Source organism: Aquarana catesbeiana, linkage group LG03, assembly GCF_042186555.1.
Source record: "Aquarana catesbeiana isolate 2022-GZ linkage group LG03, ASM4218655v1, whole genome shotgun sequence".
In the NCBI taxonomy this organism is placed as follows: Eukaryota; Metazoa; Chordata; class Amphibia; order Anura; family Ranidae; genus Aquarana; species Aquarana catesbeiana.
The window spans coordinates 656,506,985-656,532,457 of record NC_133326.1 but is presented as its reverse complement, the minus strand read 5'-3'; the positions used below and the strand labels follow the sequence as shown (position 1 = coordinate 656,532,457).

Genomic DNA, 25,473 nt, shown 5'->3' with positions numbered 1-25,473 from the left:
ACGGGGCATAAGAGTTAGGTTTAGAGTTAGGGTTAGAGCCCACGAAAGCGTGTGTGAAAGTTCTGATCCTCTCTTGTGGTTAGACGGCTCAGCGCTCTGTTAGATTTTGGTGACAGAAATAGAAATGAGAAGTGGGCAGAGGTATGAGGCTGGGGTTGCATGGTGGGGGTGGTGTGGGTGGTGGTGGGTGGTGAACTCCCTGCTGGGCGATAACAGATGATGGTTGCAGTGACCGTAACAGAAGCATTGAGTATAAGAACTGTCTCCCTGCTGCTCCAAAAAAGTTTAACTCTTTCTAAAAACGTTTCAGATACAACTGCCGGGTTGATTTTAGCAAAAATTGATCATTATTTTGGATCGCTCTTCAGAGGGCATTTGACTTATATTATGCCACCTCCTGTTTTAACCCCCTTAAACCATTGCATGCAGTTGCGGGGGCGCTTTCAGTTGAATGGGTTGTGTTTGGTTGGCAGTACTGTCCACAAAACACGACAGAACGGGTCGTTTTCGTTGCGCCACAATGCAAAGTATTGCAGCTGTGGTATATGTACACCTTCCTCTGCAGGGAGCAGTGGGAGCTTGGTAAAAATTTGGGCAGTTAGGGCGCAGGGGGGGAATAGAGGCAGTCAAAATGTGGCTCGACCGTGTGTTTTTACAACCCTCCAACCACAAGTGTAAAAGAAATCTAACCCTTGGTTCACACCTATGCGTTTTTTAGTACGCTTTGCAGAAACACAGTACAGTCCATTCAACATGGTGTTCTATGGATCTAGTTCACATCTGTGCGTTTTCAGTCGAAGTGTTTTTTGGAAAGGGATTAAGCTTGGGGTGTAAAAGACTTCAAAGGACCCACACAAAAATGATGCATTTTTCATTTGTTCCTGACCTCAACTTGATAGAACACCTTTGGGATGAATTAGAGCAGAGACTGCTAGCCAGGCCTTCTCATCCAACATCAGTGCCTGACCTCACAAATGCTCTTCTGGAAGAATGGTCAAACATTCCCATAGACACACTCCTAAACCTTGTGGACAGCCTTCCCAGAAGAGTTGAAGCTGTTATAGCTGCAAAGGGTGGGCCAACTCCATATTGAACCCTATGGCCCAAGACTGGGATGCCATAAAAGTTCACGTATCAAGTTGTAAAGCGCTGCATAAACTGTTGGCGCTATATAAATCCTGTATAATAATAATAATAATAATCATGTGTGTGTAAAGGCAGGCATCCCAATACTTTTGGTAAATTAATGTATATGTGCATAAGTATTATCAGTTGGGTACCAGCACCATACCACGCTGAGCAGTCCCTGCCTGCTCGTATCTGGGTGAACACGTGTCACTTCCCTAGGGTTGAGGGCTAGGGTTAAAAGTTGGGGCTAGGGTTAGGGTTAAGGGCTAGTGTTAGGGTTAAATGTTAGAGTTAGGTTTAGAGTTAGGGTTAGAGCTAGGGTTAGAATTAAATGTTAGAGTTAGGTTTAGATTTAGGGTTAGAGTTAGGGCTAGAATTAAATGTTAGAGATAGAGTTAGGGTTAGACTAATAGGGCTTACACACGCTCGGACTTTGTTCGGACATTCCGACAACAAAATCCTAGGATTTTTTCCGACGGATGTTGGCTCAAACTTGTCTTGCATACACACGGTCACACAAAGTTGTCGGAAAATCCGGTCGTTCTAAACGCGGTGACGTAAAACACGTACGTCGGGACTATAAACGGGGCAGTGGCCAATAGCTTTCATCTCTTTATTTATTCTGAGCATGCGTGGCACTTTGTCCGTCGGATTTGTGTACACACGATCGGAATTTCCGACAACGGATTTTGTTGTCGGAAAATTTTATCTCCTGCTCTCCAACTTTGTGTGTCGGAAAATCCGATGGAAAATGTCCGATGGAGCCCACACACGGTCGGAATTTCCGACAACACGCTCCGATCGGACATTTTCCATCGGAAAATCCGACCGTGTGTACGGGGCATTAGAGTTAGCGTTAGGGTTACAGTTAGAGTTAGCATTAGGGTTAGAGTTAGAGTTAAGGTTAGAGTTAGGATTAGAGTTAAAGTTAGGGTTAGAATTAAATGTTAGAGTTAGGTTTAGAATTAGGTTTAGAGTTAGAGTTAGAGTTGGGGTTAGAGTTAGACCGGACTTTACGGCATACTTTTCGACGGACTTTACGACGGACTTTCCGAATGAACGGACTTGCCTACGCAAGATCAACCAAAGTCCGACGGATTCGTACGTGATGACGTACAACTGGACTAAAACAAGGAAGTTGATAGCCAGTAGCCAATAGCTGCCCTAGCATCGTTTTTTGTCCGTCGGACTAGCATACAGACGAGTGGACTTTTCGACCGGACTCGAGTCCGTCGGACAGATTTGAAACATGTTTCAAATCTAACTCCATCAAACTTTTGAGAAAACAAAGTCCGCTGGAGCCCACACACAATTGAATTGTCCGACGAAATCCGGTACGCCGGACCAAGTATGCCGTAAAGTCCGATCGTGTGTACGCAGCATTAGAGTAATAGGGCGTACACACGGTCGGACTTTGTTCGGACATTCCGACAACAAAATCCTAGGATTTTTTCCGACGGATGTTGGCTCAAACTTGTCTTGCATACACACGGTCACACAAACTTGTCGGAAAAACCGATCGTTCTAAACGCGGTGACGTAAAACACGTACGTCGGGACTATAAACGGGGCAGTGGCCAATAGCTTTCATCTCTTTATTTATTCTGAGCATGCGTGGCACTTTGTCGGTCGGATTTGTGTACACACGATCGGAATTTCCGACAACGGATTTTGTTATCGGAAAATTTTATAGCCTGCTCTCAAACTTTGTGTGTCGGAAATTCCGATGGAAAATGTGTGATGGAGCCCACACACAGTCGGAATTTCCGACAAGGTCCTATCACACATTTTCCGTCGGAAAATCCGACCGTATGTACGGGGCATTAGAGTTAGGGTTATAATTAAATGTTAGAGTTAGGTTTAGAGTTAGAGTGAGAGATATGCCCCGTACACACGGTCGGATTTTCCGAAGGAAAATGTGTGATAGGACCTTGTTGTCAGAAAATTCCGACCGTGTGTAGGCTCCATCACACATTTTCCATCGGATTTTCCGACACACAAAGTTTGAGAGCAGGATATAAAATTTTCCGACAACAAAATCCGTTGTCGGAAATTCCGATCGTGTGTACACAAATCCGACGGACAAAGTGCCACGCATGCTCAGAATAAATAAAGAGATGAAAGCTATTGGCCACTGCCCCGTTTATAGTCCCGACATACGTGTTTTACGTCACCGCGTTCAGAACGATCGGATTTTCCGACAACTTTGTGTGACCGTGTGTATGCAAGACAAGTTTGAGCCAACATCCGTCTGAAAAAATCCTAGGATTTTGTTGTCGGAATGTCCGAACAAAGTCCAACCGTGTGTACGGGGCAGTAGAATTACATTAGAATTAAATGTTAGAGTTAGGTTTAAAGTTAGGTTTAGAGTTAGAGTTAGAGTTAGGGTTAGAGTTAGAGTTAGGGTTATAAATGTTAGAGTTAGGTTTAGAGTTAGAGTTAGAGTTAGGGTTAGGATTAGAGTTAGAGTTACGTTAGGATTAAATGTTAGAGTTAGGTTTAGAGTTAGGGTTAGAGTTAGAGATAGGGTTAGTATTAATTGTTGGGGTTAGGGTTAGTGTAACACTAACAACAGTAACAATTACCCCTACCCTGAATGATTACCAGTAACCCTAACATTTAACCCTAACCCTTAACATTTAACCCTAACCCCAGTCCTTAACCCTAATTCTAGCCCCTAACTCTAGCCCTGAACCGTAACCCCAGCCCTTAACCTTAGTCCTAGCCCTTAACCCCAATGCTAATATGTGACTTTGGACACATAAAAGTTCCTCCACAACTTTGATGCTACTTGAGTGCCAGAGAGTGCAAAGTCGCATCAAAGTCGTATCAAAGTCACACTACATGAAAAGAACTGTCATACTCTCCTATTAGCCAAAAAAAGAATGAAAAATGCATCATTTTTGTGTGGGTCCATTGAAGTCTATTACACCCCAAGCTTAATCTGCTGTGGGAAAAAAGTCCCAGACCCTTTCCAAAAAAGCTGAAAACGCACATATGTCAACTAGATCCATAGAACACCATGTTGAATGGACTGTACTGTGTTTCTGCAAAGCGTACTAAAAAACGCATAGGTGTGAACCAAGGGTTAGATTTCATTTACACTTGTGGTTGGAGGGTTGTAAAAACACACGGTCGAGCCACATTTTGACTGCTTCTATTCCCCCCCTGTGCCCTAACTGCCCCAATTTTTACCAAGCTCCCACTGCTCCCTGCAGAGGAAGGTGTACATATACCACAGCTGCAATACTTTGCATTGTGGCGCAGCAAAATCGGCCCGTTCTGTCGTGTTTTATGGACAGCACCACCTGCCAAACACAACCCATTCAACTGAAAGCGCCCCCGCAACAGCATGCAATGGTTTAAGAGGGTTAAAACAGGAGGTGGCATAATATAAGTCAAATGCCCTCTGAAGAGCGATCCAAAATAATGAGCCGTTTTTTGCTAAAATCAACCCGACAGTTGTATAAACGTTTTTATAAAGAGTTAAACTGTTTTTTGGAGCAGCAGAAAGACAGTTCTTATACTCAATGCTTCTGTTACGGTCACTGCAACCATCATTTGTTATCGCCCAGCAGGGAGTTCACCCTCCACCACCACCCACACCACCACCACCATGCAACCCCAGCCTCATACCTCTGCCCACTTCTCATTTCTATTTCTGTCACCAAAATCTAACAGAGCGCTGAGCCGTCTAACCACAAGAGAGGATCAGAACTTTCACACACGCTTTCGTGGGCTGTAAACTCAGAAATACAACTTCATAAAAGAGAACAAATAAAGTCGGCCCAGCCTATGGACTTTACAACCAGCGGCAAGTGAGAAGTAGCATACTTTTGAGTTGCTTACGTCTTAGATGCTCATAGCTGAGTATACTGTGTACTGCTCCACTTTTATGCCATTTTTCTGTTTTATTGCATTGCATGAGGTTATTATTGTTCTGACTGTAGTATGCTGACATCTAGTGCCAGTTTTGGGCCATTACAACTTGTTTGGTGGAGTCCTGCCGAGACCCTCCATGTTTCTTCCATGCTCCCTCAGTCAGTGTTAGTGCTTTTGCAGAGACAGGGCTTCACCTCCTCTTGCCCACCGTATAGACAAATGACGGCAGGCGGGATGCCCTTCTCGTTCTGGGATGACGTCATATGACGTCATCCCAGAATGCGCCGCACGGCAATTGCGGCTCTTTATCCATGTGATCGACTTCGTCCAATCACAGCTGATCACATGTAAACAGGGAAGTGTCGGTTATCGGCTCTCCTGGCCTCACACTGACAGAATGAGAGGAGAGCCGATCAGCGGCATCTCCTCACAGGGGAGGCCTATACAAATAATCAGGGCACTGATTATCTGTGCAGCCCCAACAGTGCCCAGCAGTGATGCCAGTCAGTGCCCATCAGAGATATACCAATTTGTGCCCAACAGAAATGCCAGTCAGTGCTGCCTTTCAGTGTCCATCAGTGCCCACCCATCGGTTCTGTCCATCAGTGCCGCCTATCCATGCTGCCTATCATTGCCCATAGGTGCTGCCTATCAGTGCCCATTAGTGCCACCTATCAGTGCCACTTATCAGTGCTATTAATGCTCATCAGTGCTGCATATCTGTGCCGCCTATCATTGCCCATAAGTGCTACGTATCAGTGCCCATCAGTGCCACCTATCAGCGCCACTTATCAGTGCTATTAATGCTCATCAGTGCTGCATATCAGTGCCTCCTATCAGTGCTGCATATTTCTGCCTCTTCATCAGTGCCCGTCAACGCAGCCTCATCAGCGCACATCAGTGAAGGAGAAAAATTACTTATTTACAAAATTTTCTGACAGAAACTAAGGAAAAAAATTTTTTTCACATTTTTCGGTCTTTTTTCTTTTTAGCCAAACATAAAAACCCAGCGGTGATTAAATACCACCAAAAGAGAGCTCCATTTGTGGGGGAAAAAAAAATGATTATAATGTCATTTGGGTACAGTGTAGCATGACCGCGCATTTGTCATTCAAAGTGTGACAGCGCTGAAAGCTGAAAATTGGCCTGGGTAGGAAGGGGGTAAAAGTGCCCTGTATTGAAGCGATTAAAGTGATATAAAAACCACTTCCGGACTGCTTACCGTCGTTATATGTCGGTATTTTGAAGAGGAGTATCGTAGTTATGGCAGCAGCTAGCTGCCATAACCCCGGTACCCTCTTCTTCAGCGGGCGGTCCGCTTCAAGATAAAAGTGGTCTCTGCGGCAGATTCGGCGCAAGATCACTTTTATCGGCGGCAGGAGCGGGGCTCCCCCCTTCCGCCGTGCTCCGGTGCCCACCCCGCCGCTTACCGGAGCCGTCGGCAGCGGCGTAGGCGATCGGATCCTTTCCCTAGCCTGACATGGAGACGAGTGAGGGGAAGATGGCCCCCACCCATCTCCATATCATTGCAGGGCGGAAGCAACGTCAAACAAGGCTAAGTGCCGAAACGCGTCAGCTGTCACATTTTAATGGTCATGTTATAATAAAAGATTACAGAAGAATTTCCAGAGTTGCCAGCATTTCGGTTTCTAGGTCACTACTGTGCATCCCAGCACACAGGTACTGTACTGGAATGTAAAATTAGCTGCGCATGCACAGCTCAGTGTACATTCTACAGAAGACTGCAAGCAGAGGTAGGCTTATTTTATTTGCAGAAGAGACATCGCAGGTCTCCTCTCGCTGTTTTTTCTGTTTAGACTTCTGTTTTTTAGTTCTGTTTTAACAGCGGAAAAGAAACAACAAGTCACCAAGCCGGCTGCACTGTGTGGCAGAGCTGTGTAAATGTCAGGACTGGATGGGCAGAAATGTAAATACTTTGGCAGAACAGCTCTCATATACGGTTGTGCTCATAAGTTTACATACCCTGGCAGAATTTATGATTTCTTGTCCATTTTTCAGAGAATATGAATGATAACACAAAAACTTTTCTTTCACTCTCGGTTAGTGTTTGGCTGAAGCCATTTATTATCAATCAACTGTGTTTACTCTTTAGCTCAATGATATTGAGGTTGGGAGACTGAGATGGCCACTCCAGAACCTTCACTTTAGTCTGCTGTAGCCAATGAAGGGTCGATTTGGCCTTGTGTTTTGGATCATTGTCATCCCCAAAACATCAACGATCCACCTCCATGTTTCACAGTAGGAATGGTGTACCTTTCATCATAGGTCTTATTGACTCCTCTCCAAATGTAGTGTTTATGGTTGTGGCCAAAAAGCTCATTTGTGATCTCATCACTCCAAATGACTTTATGCCAGAAGGTTTGAGGCTTGTCTCTGTGCTGTTTGGTGTATTGTAAGTGGGATACTTTGTGGCATTTGCGTAGTAATGGCTTTCTTTTGGCGACTCGACCATGCAGCCCATCTTTCTTCAAGTCCCTCCTTATTGTGCATCTTGAAACAGCCACACCACATGTTTTCAGAGAGTCCTGTATTTCACCTGAAGTTATTTGTGGATTTTTCTTTGCATCCCGAACAATTTTCCTGGCAGTTGTGGCTGAAATTCTAGTTGGTCTACCTGACCGTGGTTTGGTTTCAACAGAACCCCTCAGTTTCCACTTCTTGATTAGAGTTTGAACACTGCTGATTGGCATTCTCAATTCCTTGAATATTTTTTTCATCCCTTTCCTGTTTTATACAGTTTATCTACCTTTTCCCGCAGATCCTTTGACAATTCTTTTGCTTTCCCCATGACTCAGAATCCAGAAACGTCAGTGCAGCATTGGATGAAAGATGCAAGGGTCTGTCAGGAGTCCAGAAACTCATTGACCTTTTATAAGCACACACTAATTACAAGCAAACAGATCACAGGTGAGGATGGTTACCATTAATAGCCATTCAAACCTCTTTGCGTCAACTTGTGTACATGTTATCAGGCCAAAATCAACAGGGTATGTAAACTTTTGATCGGGGTCATTTGGGTAGTTTCTGTTGTCATTATGATTTAAAAAGAGTGAACACAGTTGATTGATAATAAATGGCTTCAGCCAAACACTAACCATGAGTGAAAGAAAAGTTTTTGTGTTATCATTCATATTCTCTGAATAATGGCCAATAAATCATAAATTCTGCCAGGGTATGTAAACTTATGAGCACAACTGTATGTACTTCAATTGTGTATTTTTTCAGTAAGCGCCCAAATAGGTCTCGTGTTGCTTGTACTGGAAAAACAAGGCATTTTGTTATTATTGAAATGGGTTGCAAAAGTTGGTGGGGCACGATTCTAATATCTCAATGTTAGGGATTCTCTTGGTAAACCAATAAATGCCTTCCAATCCTGAGATCCAAAAACTGATTCTGCCACACATTAGTGTCACAGTCCCAGAATGGTGTGGTCTGTAACATGAATTGTGGATAATCCTCCATATGACGATACCTGTGACCGGGGCTTTTTCTCAGCGGAAACGCACTGCTATGCAGTTCCAGCACCTCCAGCTATGAATGTATGTACTGGTAAGGGGTGATAGGCTATGCTGGAGTGTTTATTAGAGCTGAGGGGGGCTATTTCTGCTGGTGATTGTAGGTTTATTGATGGCGACTGCTGGGTTATCTATTGTTGCTGGGGTGGATCTATATGGCTAGGATGGTTGTTTTGTTGCTCAGGGGATCTAATGTTGATTGGGGGGGGGGGGCTAATGTTGCTGATCTATTGTTTCTGTGGGATTTAATGTTGCTGGGCAGGTCTATTGTTGCTGGGGGGATCTAATGTTGCTGGGGGTCTATTGTTACTGAGGGGATCTACTGTTGATGGGGGGTGTACCTAACGTTGCTGGGGGATCTATTGTTGCTGGACGTGGGGAGCTATTGTTGGTGGGAGCAGGGGATCCATTTTACTACTTTCCTTGTTATCATTAACAAATTCCATACAAATGACTTACCATATTTATCGGCGTATAACAAGCACATTCATTTTTAAGAGGGAAGTTTCAGGAAAAAAACTTAAATTTTAAATAAGGAACTTCGAAGCAAAATAAGGGTCAGTGCCCAGCTGCAACCTCACCATTGCCATCAATGCAGCCTGATCAATGCCCATCTACAGCCTCACAAGTGCCATCAATGCAGTCCACATCAATGCAGCCTCACCATTGCCATCAATGCAGCAGCCTCGCCATTGCCATGAATGCAGCAGCCTCATGATTGCCATCAATGCAGCAGCCTCACCATTTCCATCAATGCAGCAGCCTCACCATTGCCATCAATGCAGCAGCCTCATCATTGCCATCAATGCAGCAGCCTCATCATTGCTATCAATGCAGCAGCCTCACCATTGCCTCTAATGCAGCAGCCTCATCATTGGCATCAGTGCAGCCTGATCGATGCCCATCTGCAGCCTAGAGGGGACAGGGAGGGGGGCGGGACGAGCACCGACATATTACATACAGTGAGAATCTCCTATGATAGACAGAACAGTGGTCCAATGGCAGCCCGGAGACGGGACTTCCTATTACAGAGGCCGCCAATTAAACAGGACATTCTCACTGTATGTAATCTGACGGCGCTCGTCCTGCCCCCCTCCCTGTCCCCTCTGAGGCAGCTAAAATTAAAGTATTGGCGTATAACACGCACACGCTATTTGCACCCGATTTTCATGGTGAAAAAGTGAGTGTTATATGCTAATAAATACAGTATCTATTGTTGCTGGGGGATCTAATGTTGCTGTCTTACTGATTGTTGCTGGAGTGGATCTATTTAGCTGGAAAGGTTATTTTGTTGTTGGGGGTGATCCAGGGCTGGACTGGGAGAAAAATTTGGCCCTGGACTTCATCATGACCGGCCCACTTTCATTTTGAGTGTCCCCAACAGCGCCCCCCTTACATCAGTGTGTCCCCAAAAGCATCCCCCTTACATCAAAGTGTCCCCAAAAGCATCCCCCTTACATCAGAGAGTCCCAATCAGCAGCTCCCTTCACAGCGAGTCCCCATCAGCAGCCCCTTCACATCAGACTCCCCACCAGCAGCCCCCTTCACATCAGAGTCCCCATCAGAAGCCCCCTTCACATGAAAGTCCCCAAAAGCAGCCACCTTCACATCAGAGCCCCCACCAGCAGCCCCCTTCACATCAGAGTCCCCATCAGCAGCCCCCTTCACATCAGAGTCCCCATCAGAAGCCCCCTTCACATCAGACAGTCCCCATCAGCAGCCCCCTTCACATCAGTGTGTCCTCATCAGAGAGTCCCCATTAGCAGCCCACTTCACATCAGAGTTCCCATTAGCAGCCCCCTTCACATCAGAGTCCACATCAGCAGCCCCCTTCACATCAGAGTCCACATCAGCAGCCTCCTTCACATCAGAGTCCGCACCAGCAGTCCCCTTCACATCAGTGTGTCCCCATCAGAAGCCCCCTTCACATCAAAGAGTCCCCATCAGCAGCCCCCTTCACATCAGAGAGCCCCAATCAGCAGCACCACCAGCAGCCCCCTTCACATCAGAGTGTCCTCCCTCTCCTCCCCCTCCTACATGTACTCCCAGTTTTGAAGGCAGCTTCTCATTCCTCTCTCCAGTCATGTGATAACAAGTGTTAAGTGGAGAGAGAAAGGAAAGTCTGCCGGCTGTCTATCTCCCCCTGCAGGCTGGAGGGAGCAGAAAGCCTAATCCTCTCTCCAGCAAGTGACGGAAGCTGCTCCTCCTGACAGGAGTGAAATCGCGATCACTCACTGTCAGAGAGGAGTGGCTCCAGGACTGCACCTGACCAGCCCACTGAGCCATCGGCCCACCGGGAAACTCCCGGTAGTCCAGATGGCCAGTACATGCCTGGGGTGATCTATTGTTGCTGGATGGGTCTATTGGTGCTTGGGGGATCTATTGTTGCTGGATGAGTCTATTGTTGCTGGGAAGATTTATTGTTGCTGGATGAGTCTATTGTTGCTGGGGACATCTATTGTTACTGGGGGGATCTAATGTTGCTGGGGGGTCTATTGTTGTCAAGGGGATCTATTTTTGATGGGGGGGGCCTAATGTTTCTGGGGGGGGTCTATTGTTGGTGGCTGCAGGGAATCCATTTTACTACATTTCTTGTTATCAATAACAAAATTCCATACAGAATTACTTAGCAACACAAAATGATACAGATACTTCTTGTTTAACAACTTACCTGTTTAATGACCACTCGGACTTGCGACCAGCTCTCCCCACCCGAACGACGCGCTATACATCATTGTATTGTGCAGTACAGTGCAGAATTTTTGTTTGTGTTTTGTACTTGTGCAAATTAAAACAGTGTTATTGAGCTGTAGTTTTGTGTTTAGACCTTTTTTTCACAATACAGTACAGTACAGTAGTTAAAAATGCTTAAAATATTGATTACCTGTGGCTCCTTGTTTAAGGACCAATTTGTTTAATGACCTGGTCGTTGAAACGGAACCTGGTTGTTCAGTGAAGAGAGCCTGTACTTTGTTCTGTATTCTCTAAATGGGGCGGCGCTGGAAGGTGGGTAGGGGGTGGAGACAAGGGACATCGCTCGGAGTTGGGTAGGGGGCCGAGACAAGGGACAGTGCTTGGAGGTGGTTAGGAGGCCGAGACAAGGGACGGTACTTGGAGTTGGTTAGGAGGCGGAGACAATGGGCGGTGCTCAGAGGTGGATAGGGGGTGGAGACAAGGGACAGTGCTCAGAGGTGGGCAGGGGGTGGAGACAAGGAACAGTGCTCAGAGGTGGGTAGGGGGTGGAGACAAGGGACAGTGCTCTGAGTTGGGTAGGAGGCAGAGACAAGGGACGATGCTTAGAGGTGGGTAAGGAATGGAGACAAGGGACGATGCTCGGAGGTGGTTAAAGGGTGGAGACAAGGGACAGTGCTCAGAGGTTGGTAGGGGGTAGAGACAAGGGATAGTTCTATGAGTTGGGTAGGGGGTGGAGACAAGGGACTGTGCTCAGGAGGATGGTAGGGGCAGAGACAAAGGACGATGCTTGGAGGAGGGTAAGGGGCAGAGACAATTGACAGTGCTCAGAGGTGGGTAGGGGGCAGAGACAAAGGGCGATGCTTGGAGGTGGGTAAGGGGCGGAGACAAGGGACAGTGCTCAGAGGTGGGTAGGGGGTGGAGACAAGAGACAGTGTTTAGAAGTGGGTAGGGGTGGAGACAAGGGACAGTTCTCGGAGTTAGGTAGGAGGCAGAGACAAGGGACTGTGCTCGGAGGTGGGTAGGAGCAGAGACCAGGGACAGTTCTCTGAGTTGGGTAGGGGGCAGAGATGAGGGACGATGCTCAGAGGTGGGTAGGGAGTGGAGACAAGGGATAGTGCTTGTTTAAGGACCAATTCGTTTAATGACCTGGTCGTTGAAACGGAACCTGGTTGTTAAGTGAGGAGAGCCTGTACTTTGTTCTGTATTCTCTAAATGGGGCGGCGCTGGAAGGTGGGTAGGGGGTGGAGACAAGGGACAGCGCTCGGAGTTGGGTAGGGGACCGAGACAAGGGACAGTGCTTGGAGGTGGTTAGGAGGCCGAGACAAGGGACGGTGCTTGGAGGTGGTTAGGAGGCCGAGACAAGGGACGGTGCTTGGAGGTGGTTAGGAGGCGGAGATAATGGACAGTGCTCAGAGGTGGATAGGGGGTGGAGACAAGGGACAGTGCTCAGAGGTGGGTAGGGGGTGGTGACAAGGGACAGTGCTCAGAGGTGGGTAGGGGGCGGAGACAAGGGACAGTGCTCTGAGTTGGGTAGGAGGCAGAGACAAGGGATGGTGCTTAGAGGTGGGTAAGGAGTGGAGACAAGGGACAGTGCTCTGAGTTGGGTAGGGGCCTGAGACAAGGGACAATGCTCGGAGGTGGTTAGAGGGTGGAGACAAGGGACAGTGCTCAGAGGTCAGTAGGGGGTAGAGACAAGGGATAGTTCTATGAGTTGGGTAGGGGGTGGAGACAAGGGACTGTGCTCAGGAGGATGGTAGGGGGCAGAGACAAAGGACGATGCTTGGAGGTGGGTAAGGGGCAGAGACAATTGACAGTGCTCAGAGGTGGGTAGGGGACAGAGACAAAGGGCGATGCTTGGAGGTGGGTAAGGGGCGGAGACAAGGGACAGTGCTCAGAGGTGGGTAGGGGGTGGAGACAAGAGACAGTGTTTAGAAGTAGGTAGGGGTGGAGACAAGGGACAGTTCTCAGAGTTCAGTAGGAGGCAGAGACAAGGGACTGTGCTCGGAGGTGGGTAGGAGCAGAGACCAGGGACAGTTCTCTGAGTTGGGTAGGGGGCAGAGACAAGGGACGATGCTCAGAGGTGGGTAGGGAGTGAGGACAAGGGATAGTGCTCTGAGTTGGGTAGGGGGTGGAGACAAGGGCCTGTGCTCAGGAGGTTGGTGGGGGGTGGAGACAAGAGACTGTTCTCAGGAGATTGGTAGGGGGTGGAGACAAGGGTCTGTGCTAAGGAGGTGGTTGGGGGGCAGAGACAAAGGACGATGCTTGGAGGTGGGTAAAGGACAGAGACAATTGACAGTGCTCAGAGGTGGGTAGGGGGCAGAGACAAAAGACGATGCTTGGAGGTGGGTAAGGGCGGAGACAAGTCACAGTGCTAAGAGGTGGGTAGGGGGTGAAGACAAGAGACAGTGTTTAGAGGTGGGTAGGGGTGGAGACAAGGGACAGTTCTCCGAGTTGGGTAGGAGGCTGAGACAAGGGACAATACTTGGAGGTGGGTAGGGGGTGGAGATAAGGGACAGTACTCGGAGGTGGGTAGGGGGCAGACACAAGGGTCGATACTTGGAGGAGGGTAAGGGGTGGAGACAAGGGACAGTGCTCATAGGTGGGTAGGGAGTGGAGACAAGGGACAGTGCTCAAAGGTGGGTAGGGGGCAGAGACAAGGGACGGTGCTCAGAGGTGGGTAGGGAGAGGAGGAGAAGAGGTGACTTGGGGGAGGATGGAGTACCTGCACCTATTCTCTGCCTGTAACACTGTACTTTGTATCACCCCAACAGGTAACATTGATGAATGTAGTCTGTGCTGCATCCTACAAGGGACCAGTGAAGACCTGAACTGCACATGGACAAATGACAGCAGCGTACAGCTCAATGTATCCCTACAAAGCATCTCGTAAGTTTACCAGACATCTCAACCCTCCATTCCAGACCTGATCTCTGGTTCTCCCACACCACGCTTCTAGGTGAACTATATACAGGGCCATTTGTACAGCATGCAATACTTTTGCCATTGATTTCTGAATGGAAGGGTCAGCCCTCATTATAACCACCTCATCATTCTCAGTATTGTAATGAGAGACATTGCAGGGTCTGCATCCCTTTAGGAGTAGAAGAGCCTGAGGGTCATCATACACGTTGCAATCTGACATACAATAGTTGTAGAAACAACTTCAGAGTTACTAACACTATGTACAATGCAAGATGTAAGAATCCAAGATATAAAAAGTGGTTTGGTGGTCTCACGCTTATTTTTCATCTCTCTCTCTTTCATGCTTTGACACTTCAGAGGAAATACTAAAAAGTGCAACCAATCAGCTTCTAGCGTTCAAGTTTTTTTTTTTTAGAAAATGAAAATGTAAGACCTAATTGGTTACACTCCAGTTAGGACAAAGTTTGTCTCAAACACTTTTATGAATTCCCCCTCCCTTTTTTTTCTGCTTTCTCTGTGTCTCTAGTTCTCACTTTTTAGGGCATTTTTTTATAAAGCAGTAAATCTGACACCTCTTGTCTCCGTCCACTACCCACCGTTGTGACCAATCACAGAAGATTACATGACAATTGTATGAAATAGATTGCTTCCATTCATGCCATTCATTGTGTACTACTGTGTTGCTCGCTGTGATTGGTCACAGTGATCACATGGCACAGACAGGGCCAATCACAGCCCATCTGTACTATGTGATTAACTGTGGCCAATAACAGCTAATCAAAACAATACACACTGAATGAATCGATTTCATTCAGAAAAAAGGGTTGCTTATAACAGTGAATATCACTGTTGTAAGCAATCCTAATGTGTAAAGAAAAAAAAATCCTGATCACTTCCCCAGAGTATTAGTATGGTAACACAGCATTGCTCTGGGCCCAGTATGTAGAGAAAAGAGGGGGGATTTGGGACTTTAAATGAGGCACATATTAAAATGTGCCTCCATCCCTGTTGCGGAAAATTATTGGATAGGGCGGGACTTTGAATGAGGTGATGGACACGGTGAAGGAAACTGGAATAAATGTACATGTTTATTAAAAAATGAGATGCATAAAAACCCAATCAGAAGGGAAACACATGAAGAAAAGACATTGTAGTAAACATCATTTCAATGGTACATTGCAAACACATATGTATGTGCATATGCAAAAAATGACAAGAACATATCAAACTTGGGGTCACATTGTGGTCTCATTGATGGATAATAAATACAAACATTTCATATATATACATGTAAAATGCAGCAGCACCGGTGGAGGGAAACCAGATGAAAACAGTAAACATATTGATAGAATAAAGAAGATGTTCTGGATAGAAGGTGTATTGTAGACATATGTCTCGATCCCATGTGACCGACGCGTTTCGTGTGAAGGACACTCATCAGGGGCAGATATTCAGGGGACATTTGATATGGCTTGGTTTTAGCAATACACTGCAAGATCTGGGTGGCCTCCAGATGTCCAGGCAAGTCTGCACTACTGAAGCCAGGAAACACACAGTACTCAACAAAGTTTTCTGTTCCATAATTAATTCTGGAGAGTGCCTCAATTTTATCTTGTGCTTTTTGAGATAGTTCAAGAAACTCAACTTCAGTAACAAAGGCCCTATTTACTGAACAAAGATGATCTTCTGAGGTTGGTAAATATATTATCTGAGAAGAATAACTATTCAAAAAATTCAAGTGTTTTCCAATGTCTGCTTCTAAATCTTCAAAAACTTTGCTATTAAAGGGTACTTTCCTTAAAAAATCTTCATTAATCATTTCAAGTGAAAGGTTATTAGCAGAGAATAAATCTCCAGGTAGATTTTCTTCTAGAAGAGGACTTTCTGGCCAGTTTTTCAAATGTCGGAAGTTAAGAAATTCTTCAAATGTACTTGGTGGCTTTTCCATTATCTAGATTGGAATTATCTTCCCAGCCTTACGGGCTCCTTCCTGTCCACCTCCTGGGTGAGTCACACATTACACAGAACACCGCGGCGGGACTCTCACATGTCACTGTCTATGGATTCTGCCAGTCTACAGACTGGCGGAATCCATAGACAGTGACATGTGAGACAGGGAAGATAATTCCAATCTAGATAATGGAAAAGCCACCAAGTACATTTGAAGAATTTCTTAACTTCCGACATTTGAAAAACTGGCCAGAAAGTCCTCTTCTAGAAGAAAATCTACCTGGAGATTTATTCTCTGCTAATAACCTTTCACTTGAAATGATTAATGAAGATTTTTTAAGGAAAGTACCCTTTAATAGCAAAGTTTTTGAAGATTTAGAAGCAGACATTGGAAAACACTTGAATTTTTTGAATAGTTATTCTTCTCAGATAATATATTTACCAACCTCAAAAGATCATCTTTGTTCAGTAAATAGGGCCTTTGTTACTGAAGTTGAGTTTCTTGAACTGTATCAAAAAGCACAAGATAAAATTGAGGCACTCTCCAGAATGAATTATGGAACAGAAAACTTTGTTGAGAACTGTGTGTTTCCTGGCTTCAGTAGTGCAGACTTACCTGGACATCTGGAGGCCACCCAGATCTTGCAGTGTATTGCTAAAACCAAGCAATATCAAATGTCCCCTGAATATCTGCCCCTGATGAGTGTCCTTCACACGAAATGCGTCGGGCACATGGGATCTAGACATATGTCAACAATACACCTTCTATCCAGAACATCTTCTTTATTCTATCAATATGTTTACTGTTTTCATCTGGTTTCCCTCCACCGGTGCTGCTGCATTTTACATGTATATATATGAAATGTTTGTATTTATTATCCATCAATGAGACCACAATGTGACGCCAAGTTTGATATGTTCTTGTCGTTTTTTGCATATGCACATACATATGTGTTTGCAATGTACCATTGAAATGATGTTTACTACAATGTCTTTTCTTCATGTGTTTCCCTTCTGATTGGGTTTTTATGCATCTCATTTTTTAATAAACATGTACATTTATTCCAGTTTCCTTCACCGTGTCCATCACCTCATTCAAAGTCCTGCCCTATCCAATAATTTTCTGGGCCCAGTATGTAAAACAATTAAAAAAAAAGAAAAGTAATTTGATTTTTACATACTGTCGCCAGTCAGTGTTGACTTTTTTTTTTTTTACTTTTTTCATTTATTTAGAAAAAAATAAAAAAACAGAGATGGTTAAATAAAAAGGTCTATTTGTGCGAACAAAATAATAAAAATATAATTTGGGTACAATGTTGCATGACCGCAAAATTGTCATTCGAGGTGTGACAGCGCTGAAGGCTGAAAATTGGCCTGGGCAGGAAGGAGGTGAAAATGCCCTGTATTTAAGTAGTTAAAAAAAAGTTGCAGAGCTATTTGTCCTGTGAAACTGCATGTACATTTGTTCTGTGTGAATCTGGCAAAATTGAATGTTACCAGGCTATTTTGTCTCTAAGTTGGATGTTCTTCATTTATAAGAAAAACATGAATAAGGAACATACCACATTGTGGTCACTAGATGGAGCTAGGGATCTTAAAAAATATATAATACTCATCTCCATCTAGTGGTCATGATGTGGAATTCCCCTGATTCTTAAGAATAGAGAACATCCAACCTGGTGAGAAAATAGCCAATAACTCTTAATTTTGCCTTTTCACATAGAATGAATGTACATGCAGTTTCTTGGGACAAATAGCTCTGCAATTTGTTTTGTAAAGGCACCCCATTGTGTATCTCTCTTTCTTTTATGCTCTCACGCATCGTACCTCTTTTTCTCCTCGTTTCTCCACCTTCTCTCCTTCTTTCTGTCTCCTTCCTCTATCTTCTACCTTCTACCTAATGTCATGTTTTGTCTCTCTTCAGTCCTCATGATTCTCCCCAACATTACACCATAGCGCCTGGTCAGAACTGGCTCCTGATTCCCCGGGAAAACCTAACCCTCTACCACAAGTATCAGCTCAGTGTACATGGAGAAACCTGGATGGAGACCCTAAACCTCACCTACTGCCATGGATGTGAGAACGGTATGGCAGTATGATATTGTATGCAAAGAGAACCAGCTTTTGTTTCATGGATACACCCTCCACCCGGGAAGAACGAATCTGGGGATTGGTGGGCATTTTCCCCCTAAACGGGCCTCCATTTTGTACTGCCTTATCAGCACAGTGGCCTAGTGGTTAGCACTCACGTCTTGCAGCATTGGGGTCCTTGATTTGAATCTCATTCAGAACACAATCTGCATGGAGTTTGCATGGGTTTCCTACCACACTCCAAAGACATGTTGGTAGGTTAATTGGCTCCTGTCTAAATTAGCCATGCACTTGTGTTATCATATTCTACACGCTGGTCCAAAGCTGAACACCTAGGAAGGGTTGAAGAAAGACCTACTGCCCCACCTTGTAAAAAAATCTAAGGAAGAAGGCTTTCAAGCATATCAGACATGGTCCCCAAAGAGCCGACCCATAGTCACCAAAGGTTGGACATGACTGAACGGACCTATACATACATAGCTGACTATAGGAAAATACCTGCCCAATAAAACAACTTATTTCCGACATACGCTTTACATTTTTTATTCTTTTAAAAATGTAATTTATTATGATTTTGTACCAACCTTTTAACAGTCCCTCTTTATTTAACAGTGTTCATTGGGGCTCCAATCCTCAATTCATCTACCTATGAAGAAGAGGACATGCTGGTTGTGGAAATTACATGGATAGACCTAAAGGATTACTCCTACCCTCCAGGGGTAGAATTGCGGTATCGCACCCTGGGAGCCAGTGACTGGATTACGGTAGGAGTTTGTGGTTCAGGTTTGCAACAATTTGTTGATCTTATTTAGCAACAACTATTTAACCACTGTCAAAAGTATTGTGACGCCTGCCTTTACCACAAATATTGGGCTAAGTTTCGGGTTTTTTTGTTTTTTTTTAATGCATGAAAGTTTTTTTTTCCCAAAAAATTGCATTTGAAAAACCACTGCGCAAATATTGTGTGACTTAAAAAATTGCAACACCTACCATTTTATTCTATAGGGCCTCTTCTAACAAATATACATAATGTTTGGGGTTCTAAGTAATTTTCTAGCAAGAAAAGTAGATTTTTACATGTAGGAAAATGTGTCAAAATTGGCCCGCATGGCAAGTAGTTTATGTGTGGCATCACAGCGTGCTGTAGTAGGTTGCCATTCATTTTCATTGGCTTCCAATGGACATACATTAATTAAACAAATGTACCCCTCCCTCAGCAAGTGAGATGGGTGCTTTTTTTACCCCAGGTGCACACTGAAGACTCCTTTAAAATGAACTGGCAAAGAAATGCATGACAGCACGACAAACAATGCGCACCCTTGTGCATGCAAAATATGAACATGGGTGTGAAGGGTCCCATAAAGAAGTATATTTTTTTACAGATATAGTCTAGATATGAAACAAATGATCCTGAATCTTTGCATGCTGTCTTATGTCGTCTAAGCTTTATAGCCAAAGGTATTTGAATGGCCCTCCAAATTATTAAGTTGAAATGTTTTTAGTGAAGGATACTGCTAATGCTACAGCATACAATGACATTTTGGACAACCGTGTGCTTCCAACCTTGTGATAACAGTTTGGGGGAAGGCATTTTCTGATTAGGCCTGATTATGCTCTTGTGTACAAAAGCCAGCTCCATAAAGATATGGTGTAATAAGTTAGGTGTGGAGGAACTCGAGGGTTCTGCACAAAGTCCTGAACTCAACTCTACTGAACACCTTTGTCATGAGTTGGAACACCTATTGCAAGTCCAGGTCTTCTCATCCAGTACCTGACCTCACAAATGCTCTTTTGGCTAAATGGGCAAGAAAATCACACAGACACATTCCAAAATCTTGTGGAAAACCTTCCCAGAGGAGTGGAGGCTTTTGTAGTGGTAAAGGTGGGACCAGTTCCATACTAATGTCCATGATTGTGGAATGGGATGTCCATCAGGCTCCTATAAAGATGGTCTGATGGCCACAAACTTTGGGCCTTATAGTGTATATAGAGTTTTCATATAGCAGGGCCCCTTCTTATGAGGTTTTTAATGTATATCATTACAATATGCAGAATATTGTTCTCATTTCAAGCCATCTCTCCTAACAATGTTTAGGTGGACAGTAATGACATGGAACCCAATTCCTATCAGATGATGGACCCAGAGCCGTACACAGACTATGAATTTCAGATCCGATACATTCCAGATGAGCAGCAGAAAAACAGAGGTCTGTGGAGTGAACGTTATGTGTACACCACTCCGGAAGAAGGTAAAGAACTTGGATTGACCACTTAAGACCATTCTAGCAGATCAGACCTGTGCGTTTTTACACAGCATTTAGTGTGCCTGATGGCATTCTCTCCTTGCAATTTTCCAACTTATTGCCATGTATTTTTTTGCATAATGTATTGCACTGGATATACAGTCACCAAGATTTAATTCAGAAAATGTGCTTTGTACCTTGAAAACTATTTATATTGATGTGCTGCCTTTGTTAGACACATCAAGTTCATTAATTGGTGTTTTGGGAGTGTTTAAATGACATTTTATAGATATGTTTAAAAATAGTGTGTCAGCACACTGTAGATACCCTGGAATTCTCTTGTCTGTACTCACATTTAGAAAATTGGAGCATCACGGTGTGTTTAGGGGTACATGTGGTACAGGGGCTGTGATAGAAGTGGCCCTTTCTAACCTCTTTCACCTTTAGACAGATGCTGTTAGTACACCTTGTGTGCTCCTCTCACTGTCTTCACATCCACATCTGTTCTCCTGTTTTTTTCTTCCTATCTACATCTATGTGCTCTACTGACTACATAACTTCCTCTCCCCTATACAGTAACTGTCTTTTGTTTCCTTCTCTTCACTTCATTACTCCATCTCTTGTTCTTCTGGATCACTATACTTTGCATTCAATATTTTATCTTCCAACACTTCTATTGTGTCCTCCACTCTATCATATTACCTCTTTCCTGCCCTTCTCCACATCTTCATGTCTTGTGTTCTACAACCTATCCCATTACCCTTTCTCCTGTCCTCCTCCCTAAACTCCATTTCTTGTGTCCTACACATGTTCCCATTACCCTCTGTCCTGTGCTCCTCATTATCTCAATTTTTTACTCTATCCTGTTACCCTCTGTCTTGTCCACCTCCATAATTTCTATGTCTTGTGTCTTCCACCCTATCCTGTTATCTCCTTCCCCGTTCTTCTCCACATTTTAATTGCTTGTGTCCTTTACTCTATTCCATTACACTTTCTGCTGTCCTCCTCACTAATCCCCATCTATTGTGTCCCTTGGTCTGTTCCATTACCCTGTCTCCTGTCGGGTCCTTTCTTCCCCACCTCTTGTGTCCTCCACACCATTCTGCTCTTTCTTGTCCTTCTCTCCCATCTCCACCTCTTGTGTCCCTAAGTCCGTCCCATTAGTCTCTCCCGTACTGATCTTCCATCTCCACCTCTATTGTTCTCAACTCTATCCTGTCATTCCCACTCTGGTTCTCCTCTCCTATCTCCACCTCTTTGTGTCCTTCAGTCTGTTCATTACCCTTCCTCTGGTTCTCCTCTCCTATCCCCACTACTTGTATCCCTCAGTCTGTTCCACAAGTCTCTTCTGTACTCATCTTCTATCTCCACTTCTTGTGTCCTCAACTCTGTCCTATTACCATTCCTCTCATCCTCCTCTCCCATCTCCACCTTTTGTGTGCTGGGCAGAAGGGGAGACCTGCGCTTCACTGGGTTATTAGGGTGTGCACATCGGCACACCCCGTGCACATGACTATGATTCGGGTCTTTTTTTGTTTTTTAAAATTTTATTTATTTACAATTTTTGGATTCTCATTCTTGTTTTCCGGACACTTTTTTTTCCCCTACAGTTCCTGTTGGGGCACCAGATGTTTGGAGGCATTTTGACTGTGAAAGATCTCTGCATGTGACATGGAAGGTACGACTGCTTGGGAGGTTTGTAGGTCCAGCACAAGAAACAGAGGTAGACCTAGGGGTGAGCAGAAATAATAACAGGTAGGAGGTTCATAACACCTCATGTCATAAAACCAACAATTAGAATTTGGCTGATATTAAGATGATTTCTAGTTCTAGTAAAAGAATCCTGTTCTGCCAGGATTGTATCTAGGCAGATCAGTAAAATAATGTCTGCCTATGGTAAAACTATCACATACCTGGGCAATTTAAACTGATTATATGGTGAAAAATGTCATAAGCAGAAATAAATGTATGTTCAGTTGATTAGTAGATACAGGTATCTGAAATTATATCAATAGCTTAGCTTTCCCTATGAAATTGAGATTGCCCATGTCCCCTTCCACATGTCTCTATAGGCCAGTAATGCTACCCATCATATTAAAGGGCCAACAAAAAGGCTTGATGGATGGTAAGGGTGGGGGTATGCTTGACTTTTACTTGAAAGTTTCAGATTTAACTATATTTCAGCCTCCTATACTTATGGATCAGTTGCCTTGATGGGTCATTTTTAATGAAGATGTCAGTTGCTAATGTTTGTATCAAGTTTACAAAGGTTTAAAAAGGTATACAGGTAAAAAGGTTGGTCAGTCCAATCAAACGTGAACATTCTTCATTTAATCATTTCTATAGATCAAAGTCTATTCATGACTATGATTTATCTTAGGATTTTTCTTGTTTATCTGGCTGACATTGTAGCAGAATCCTTGTAGTAGCCCAACTACCCTCTCCCCGAGCTGTATACACTTACAAGGGGTGTTTGAGGAAGAAATTGCAGGGATCGCTTTGATAGACTTCAATGTCACCCAGAAGCCCTATGAGAGGCTTTCTAAACTTGTCTGCAATACATACTGTAAGACTTGTGGATTTTATGGCTTTGCTATGGATGCAGTATTTTCAGTTTTAGCATTACACTGATGGATTTTGTTTGCTGCCTTGTGTTCCAGTTTATAAGTGAACTAAAATATAATTTATATTGATAGTTGTTTATTCTGTGTGTTTGCAGCCATTGAGCAATCACTCTGCCAGAGGTAAAATCCTCAGTTACAATGTGACCTACAACAATAACAATACACATCAATCCATTGAGGAGCCATGTTGTAACATATCATTGCCTGCTCAATCTACTCATGTGTGTGTCAGTGCCAGGAATTCCAAAGGACATGGACCACACAGCTGTGTTATCCCCCTGTGTTCAGGTAACCAGATAGTGTCCCATTGTAAAGAATATTTAACATTTGAATTCTATCCAGTCTAACTGCTATTACTTTGACGTATCCTTATAGTGTCTGCAGACATGAAAAATGTGGATGCCAAAGCCTGGGGCGACCCCTCAGGACATATCGTAGTGAGGTGGAAAGAGTTGATGCATTATGTCTTTCCTGTAAACTACGTGGTGGAGTGGAGAAAAGACAACAGCTCAGAGATGGACTGGACCAGAAGTCAGATGTCAGAGGTGGACTGGCCCAGAAATCAGACATTAGTACTGCCAGGTAAATGGTAATACAAATCTTGATGCTCTTCGATCAATGGTCTGACTACTGCACAAACACTGGTCTTTGACCTAAATGTCCATGTCCAAATTATGTAGTTGCCATGTTTAGTCAGACTCAAGAGCTTTTAACCTTCCTTCCTACCATCCCTGGTCTTCCCTTTCCTTTCTACTTTCCTTTCCTCCCTTTCTTTTTCCCTTTCCTTTCCTCCCTTCTTTCTATTTCCCTTACCTTTCCTTACCTCTTAATTTCCTTTTGTTTTCTTTTCTTTCCTTTTCCTTTTCTTTCCTTTCCAATTCCATTCATTTTTATTTCTATTCTTTCCCTTCTCATTTCCCTTTCCCTTTTTCTTTAATTACCCATTTCATTTCCCTTCTTTTCCTTTCATTTCCCTTTTCTTTTCTCTTCCCCTTTTCCTTCCGCTTTTCCTCTGTCTTCCTCTTCATTTCTTTTCCTTTCCTTTCCTTTCCAATTTTGCCTTTCTCTTCCCCTTCATTTCTTTTTCTTTCATTTGCCATTTCCTTTCCCTTTTTTTCCTTTCCTTTTCCCTTTCTCTTTACTTTTTCTTCCACTTCCTTTCCCCTTTTCTTCCCCTTTACCTTTCTCTTCCCTCTTTCCCTTTCTTTTTCTTTTACTACCCATTTCCTTTCTTTGTCCTTCATTTGCCTTTTCCTTTCCCTTCTCTTCCCCTCTTTCCCTTTCCCTTTTTCTTTAACTTCCATTTCCTTTCATTTTCCTTTTCTTTTCACTTTCCCTTTCCCTCTGTCTTCCACTCATTTGTTTTCCTTTCCCACTTTCCCTTTCTCTTCCAATTCATTTCTTTTTCTTTCATTTCCCCTTTCCTTTCCCTTCTTTTTCCCTTTCTTTTCCCTTCATTTCTTTTTCTTTCCTTCCCATTTCTTTGCCCTCTCTTCCCCTTCACTTCTTTTTCTTTCTATTACCTTTCTTTAAATTTTTCCTTCACTTGGCCTTGTAAAAACCTTTGCAATTATCCTGGGGTCATTCAACTTTCATTGTATAGGTTGCATTGATCCCTTCTGAGCCCTAAGGCCCCTTTCACACGGACGGATAGAATGGTGCTTTTAGCTGCGGATTTTCTCATTTTCTACCGCAGCTAAAAGCACACAATGCATTCCTATGGCCCCATTCACACACTGCGTTTAGCTGCGAATTAGATACATGCAGTTCCGTGCGGATAGAAAAAATAGAATTGACTGCGTCCAGGAGCGATTTAGCGCAGCTATCCGCACATAACCGCAGGTAATTGCAGTGCACTGTGTCAGATGCGGATAACAGCGCCGAGCTGCTCATCGGGAAAGGAAAAATGATTTTTCATTTCCCAATGAGCGACAAGCACGGGGATCCGACTCGGATCCCCGCCAATGCCCAACACTGTTTGGTATGAATCTTGAGGGGGAACTCCACGCCAAATTTTAAATACAAAACCGGCGTGGGTTCCCCCCCCAGGGGCATACCAGGCCCTTCGGTCTGGTATGGATGTTAAGGGGAACCCCCTACGCCGGCGTGGGGTCCCCCCCAAAATCCATACCACACCCTTATCCGAGCACGCAGCCCGGTCGGTCAGGAAAGGGGGTGGGGACGGGCGAGCGCCCCCCCTCCTGAGCCATACCAGGCCGCATGCCCTCAACATGGGGGGGGTTGGTGCTTTGGGGTAGGGGGCGCCCTGCGGCCCCCCACCCCAAAGCACCTTGTCCCCATGTTGATGAGGACAAGGGCCTCTTCCCGACAACTCTGGCCGTTTGTTGTTGGGGTCTGGGGGCGGGGGGCTTATCGGAATCCGGGAGCCCCCTTTAATAAGGGA

At 44.4% G+C, this 25,473-nt stretch overlaps 1 protein-coding gene across 3 annotated transcripts in view; it reads left to right on the top strand.

The window, feature by feature from the left end:
- IL27RA (interleukin 27 receptor subunit alpha) overlaps positions 1 to 25,473 on the top strand; it is a 68,890-nt gene that overhangs the window by 16,905 nt on the left and 26,512 nt on the right. For all 3 annotated transcript variants that reach the window (XM_073622755.1, XM_073622754.1, XM_073622753.1), the window contains 7 exons: positions 14,011 to 14,125; positions 18,036 to 18,196; positions 18,815 to 18,966; positions 20,298 to 20,451; positions 22,056 to 22,123; positions 23,165 to 23,357; positions 23,445 to 23,651. In XM_073622755.1, the coding sequence (XP_073478856.1) occupies positions 14,011 to 14,125; positions 18,036 to 18,196; positions 18,815 to 18,966; positions 20,298 to 20,451; positions 22,056 to 22,123; positions 23,165 to 23,357; positions 23,445 to 23,651 (1,050 nt within the window). The remainder of the gene's footprint in view (positions 1 to 14,010; positions 14,126 to 18,035; positions 18,197 to 18,814; positions 18,967 to 20,297; positions 20,452 to 22,055; positions 22,124 to 23,164; positions 23,358 to 23,444; positions 23,652 to 25,473) is intronic.